The 5,406-nt window shown below is 49.3% G+C and overlaps 1 protein-coding gene across 1 annotated transcript; it reads right to left on the bottom strand.

Moving 5' to 3' along the window:
• Nucleotides 1-441: 441 nt before the first annotated feature.
• On the bottom strand, nucleotides 442-2,667 carry DEFB4B (defensin beta 4B). Its single transcript, XM_064369796.1, has 2 exons — nucleotides 2,574-2,667; nucleotides 442-682 (listed from the first exon to the last, which is right to left on the bottom strand). The coding sequence occupies exons 1-2, from the start codon at nucleotides 2,629-2,631 to the stop codon at nucleotides 546-548; spliced, it is 195 nt and encodes a 64-aa protein (XP_064225866.1). The 5' UTR covers nucleotides 2,632-2,667; the 3' UTR covers nucleotides 442-545.
• Nucleotides 2,668-5,406: the final 2,739 nt, after the last annotated feature.

Genomic DNA, 5,406 nt, shown 5'->3' with positions numbered 1-5,406 from the left:
CTAAATGGAGAATTAAAAATTCATGCACCTCTGTAGGAAGTATAATTGCATAAGAAACATAAACCAGAAGAAAGGAGCGCTTGTGGAGAACAGAGGACTGGGCATCTCCTCCCTTGGCAGATCTGCCATGATTCCATGAGGGAAGTGGTCTTTGAGTTGGGCTTGCTTTTTTTAGGGATGGTGAGGGGTAGGTGAGGGCATGCAAGGGGAGAATGCAGGAGGAGGGAGGCACCCATTCTAGGAAAATGCTGGGAGCAACTGGGGAAGGTCAGGGGACACAATAGGACAGATGGCTGTGACCCTGGAAAGCACTCCAAGCGCCACCGTGGTGTCCCTGATCACTGCACTGGTCTGCAGAGGAGAGAAGGACATTCCCAGGATGTCAGACAGTGGCCTGCCCAAACCACCACCACAAACTTGCCGCAATTACCAGCATCCAGGTTCTGTGTCTTTGAACACTAGTTTAATTTGGTTTACATGTCACACGCCTCTGCTGAGGGAGCCCTTTCTGAATCCACATCAGCCACAGAAGCTTCTCGGCCTCCTCATTTCCTCTTGCAGCACTTTGTTCCAGGGAGACCGCAGGTGCCGACTTGTTTAAATTTTTTAGGGCAAAACCATGGATGACATATGGCACCACTCTTTATGCAGCTAACAGGATTATTTATATCACCAAAAACACCTAACAGGAAGAAACACAGAAAAAGCAAACGCCACGTTAGAATTCAAAACCCATGTTGCAAAGCCACAAACCCTGTGTCAGTATGGCCTTGAGTAAATCAGCAGTGGGCGTCTTTCCCAAGCCTGGGCTGTTCCATCACGATAGTGAGACGTGAGCCAGTCAGTGGGATCTAAGTTTCTGATGTGGAGACTGGCACTGCTGTGGTTTGGGGGATGCTTATTTTTGTAGAGACTGAATGTGAAAGACTCTGATCTCTCCTGAGTGACGGGGGCATCCAAGTGGGGTCAGGTAGGACCTCATCGAGGGTCTCTTGTGAATTCAAGCTCCACCACGAGAAGCTAACCTCAAAGCCACCCTACCTCCATTTTAACATACAGGCCAGTAACTTTTGCTTCCCAAGTCATTTAGTCTGTTAAGTATTAGAACCGAGATGGAATAAAAGCATGCATCATGCTGGGCTGGAATTGTCGAATATGAACTTAATATGGAGTGACTTACAGTTGAAAACCACAATTAACTTTAGTAATAGCTTTTGTTATGGTTTGTTTCTTATATCTAAGTCCTGGTTCCAATGTCACCCTCTTTTTTCCCTCCCTCCCTCCCTCCCTTCCTTCCGTTGTTCCTGGTACTGTGCTACGTGTTGGAAAGAAAATATCGAGGTCTCTGGTGCCTCTCAGAGCCCCATTGTTCTCTTGGAAGCCAGCATCCGTAAACAAAATTGATTGAACGAGGCTTTGACAACATAATATCTCATCAGTTCCTTTAGGTTTCAGTCTCAAATTTTCTCTCTCCTTCTCTCTATCCTTCCCTTCCTTTCTCCCTCTTTTATCCTTTGATGCTTTCTATTTTATTTCTATAATATCAAGGAGAAAATGAAGGTTCGGCATCCAGGTTTAAAAGTTGCTTTCAATGGGCTGTCCCCGTCCTGTGAAGCTGCAGTGGCCTCGTGGCAGGGAAGCGTTCTCGGGGCCTCTGATCAGAAAAGACCCAGGGGCAGAGTGTCTGTAGCAGTAGTTCCCAGGGGATAGGCAGGGCCTTAAGATTCTCCGGAGTTCTCCAGGTTGCAGTATCTACCCTTGAAATGTAAACCCTTAGAAAGTGACATTGTGTCCTTCTTTCTTTAGATAAAATAACATTTCTGATTTCATTTTTAAAAAGTCACCTCACAGGTTTCAATCACAGTCTTAGCAGTCATAGCGTGGAAAGCAGTGAGGAGATGAGTTTTAAAAACTACTGGGCCCCTTCATATCAGCCTAAAAGAGAGATTGGGGTGTCCACTGGGTTATCAAACTCCTCCTATGTTGAGGAGGCTGGCAGGACACAGACATAGGGAGAGAGAGAGGCAGGAGAGAGAGGGAAAGAGTGAGGGTCAGGAGGGAGAGATAGAGGGAGGGAGACAGGCAAGAGACTGAGATAGGAGAAAGTCAGAGAGAGGGGCAGGAGGGAGAGAAAGACAGGTAGAAATAGAGAGATAGAGGGAAAGACAGGTGAGAGAGATAGGAGAGAGAGATAAGAGACAGGGAGAGAGCAAGGGGCGGGAGAGGGAGACAGGGAGAAAGGCAGGAGAGAGAGGCAGGAGAGACAGCAAAGGGCAGGTGAGAGAGAGATGGAGGGAGAGAGGCAGGCAGGAGAGAGAAATGGAGAGAGAGCAGCAGGAGAGAAACAGCGAGGGGCAGGAGAGAGAGAGAGATGGAGGGAGACAGGCAGGAGAGAGAGATGGAGAGAGATACAGGAGAAACAGAGGAGGGAGAGAGATATGAGAGAGAGATAGAGAAGGGAGGGAGAGAGAAACAGAGGGAGGGTTAGGGGAAATTAGAGAGGAGGCAGACACGGACAGCCTCTACCCAATTCTTCCATTTGTCCAGCCTCCTATTTCCCTGGCCCATCTCACCTGGAAGAGGCATCAGGAATACGAAGAGGAAGGAGAAGAGGAGGTACAGGACCCTCATGGCTGATGGCTGGGAGCTTCACCGGGAGCTGAGTCTGGGAAGGGCACTGAGCCTTCCACCTTATAAAGGTCCTGGCCTCTGGTCACCGGGTAGAATTCAGACCTGGTATTGGCTGCAATGCTCATTGCAAAGAGTAGAATTCAACCACCTAGCTGGTGAGTCAGAGAATGGTCCTCAGAGGACGCTCAGGAGACTGTATGCAAATTTGGACTCGGGAAACCCCAGACAATCCCCTTCTCCTGCTCCTGGGACCAGAAAATTCCTCCTGTCTTGCATCATTTAAAACTTAGTGTATGGTTGGAGTGACGGGCTGGGCCTGTCTCACGGGGAAACAAAGTCAAACTCAGGGCCTGTAGCGTGAAGCTCACCTGTCAGCTCTGTGGGATGTCCTGTTTTTCCTATCTGGGGACAGTCTCAGGCCACATTGGGAGCTGGTTCCATCTAATTGCATCCATTGCTGGAACATTCAGCTCCTGGGGATGAAGCAGGGCTGGCTGAAATCCGGGGACCCTGGAGGGGCTCAAGGCTCTGGCAGCACCAGGAGCGCGGTGGGCCCAGTCCTCCCAGGAGGTCCGAGCTGGTGAAATTCATGTGAAAAGTCCCCTGAAACACCCCATCATCCCCACGGGACAGAGATGAGGCAGATGGACACCCGTTTCCTTCCTCTGAGAAGGAGAATGGGAGGGTGTGATTGGACTTCACGTGTCCCCTCAGAGTCCACCCAGTCCCGGGCCAGGAGGTGGCCTACGGCCCCCACTTGAGTTCCTTCAGTTCACACAGTCACTCAGGGAGCGTCAGGTCTGCAGGCTTCAGGGCTTTGGGAGCCAGGGCTTTCTCTGCCTTCCACAGACTCAGCGCTAAGGGAGCTCACTGCCGTCGGGGTTTGGTGGAGAAGCACACAGTGGGGCTGCAAGGCCTCCACGTGGTCTCCCTGTGGGTGATGGGGCGCCCAGGACCCTGTCCTTCCTCCGTAACCCAGAGAAGTCATCGGCGGTCATGAACAATGAATAGAGTCCCATGCCAGGGGCTCAGGGATGGGGCTTTTCTCGGGAGAATAACTGGCCTTCTTCCTGGTTTCTCCCTCTTTGGATCTAAGCGACGTTTGAAGGATGAGCAGGCCCCAGTGTCCATGTCTGTGCCGTCTCGGGGTGCAACAGTGACACAGCCATGGGGACAATGAGCCTTTACTTGTGGCCTGCCTGACCTTTTCTTTTAAAATATCACATTGTGAAGATTTCTGGTTCCTGGGAGGCCAGAGGTGGATTTAAAGGAAGCTGGTGAGGACACTGCACGGTCAGGATCCTCAATGGCTTTTTGCGTCAGAGGATGTTTCCGATGGGATATGCAAAGAGAGGGCTGGGTCAGGTGCTGTCAGAACCGCTGAAGGAATTTGCATCCAGGGCTGCAGTTGTGTCAGATCTTTGCTTCCCTGTGTGTCCAGCAGGCTGGAATTGAGGCGCAGACTCATTCATTCCTGACACTGAAACTATTTCTTCCTGGTGACAAAAGTGTACAGAGAAACAAAATGTGAAGTAAAGCCTTTATGTGCTTTGTCTAAGTTAATGATGTTTTTAAAATATATATATGTTTCTGTTACCTTTAGAAAGAGGCAAACATCATGACGCTTCACCTTAATTATCACAGCATGGATCACTTACAAATGAGGGAAAATTCCCACCTCCATCCCAGTGCCATTCGCACCAATTAACAAGAGCAGCTCCCTGGCCTGAACACTGCGATGGGAGCCATAGGTACTCAGGAAGCAGACTCTCCGTAAATTATTGCAGAGCAAAAGCATGTCCATGGACATTGCACTTGCTCCAAGAAAAGCTTCCTGGCTGTTGATTTTTCTGGGGACGTGCTCAGTCTGGCATCACACATTGAATTAGGTTGTCACGTCTCTTTCTTTGTTGAGTAACTATCCTTAAGGAAATGCCGTGGTACTTGGCAAGGGGCTTTATTGGGGCTTAGAGTTTGAGTTAAGAGACTGGTTCCCTACTTTTTCATGTGCGGCATCACTCCTGATTGATGTGTTTTTAATGACTCCTATGCTTAACGGTATTATTATAAAAGTAATACACTCGCACTTAAAAACTTACCCGTAGCAGAGTGTGAACTTCTCCTACACTCCTGTTCCAATCCCAGGAACCACCGATGGCATTGTGGCTTTATACTTTTTGTCCTCTGTAGATCTCACTCCATTTGTGAGGCCTTGTTAGAGAAGGAGGTGAAATTGCTCTGAAATAGGAGTCACTGAGAAGTGCAGCACCTCCGTGTCCCTGGGGAAGAAGCCACCAAGGCTGAGGTGACATGGGCCTGTTGCTCAGGGACAGCTGGGCTGACTCTTCCCATGAAAATCCCTATGGTTGCAGCTGCTGCTTTTTTCCTGGCACAGCCCAATGGGACTCCTTCACAGCTGTGTGCATCCTGGTGATAAGGCTTGTCTGGTAAGGACCATCAGAGTATCACTTTTATCTCTCAAAGGTAGTTATCAGCTTCAGCAAGGAAGACCATCCACCAGCACAGACGTGGGGTTCTTCACCAAAACTAGAAGCTATTAAAGGATCTCAGGGCATGCCAGGCTTAGGTCAAATCAAATTGAATTCACTTTTATAAGCTCAAAGCAAAGCCATGTAAAAGGGGAGCCATCAAGCCTGACTGAGAGACACATGGCCTGTTTTTAATGGAACGTGAGGATCCATGCTGTGTCCCCAAACCTCTTTCCTGTAACTGGGGAGGAACTTCCAGGCTGTTTCTCTGTGGCATCGTGGTTCA

The sequence above is a fragment of the Aotus nancymaae genome, unplaced genomic scaffold (assembly GCF_030222135.1).
Source record: "Aotus nancymaae isolate 86718 unplaced genomic scaffold, 86718_ANA_hifiasm-v0.15.2.pri h1tg000090l, whole genome shotgun sequence".
Taxonomy (NCBI): Eukaryota; Metazoa; Chordata; class Mammalia; order Primates; family Aotidae; genus Aotus; species Aotus nancymaae.
This window is presented reverse-complemented; position numbering and strand designations above follow the sequence as displayed.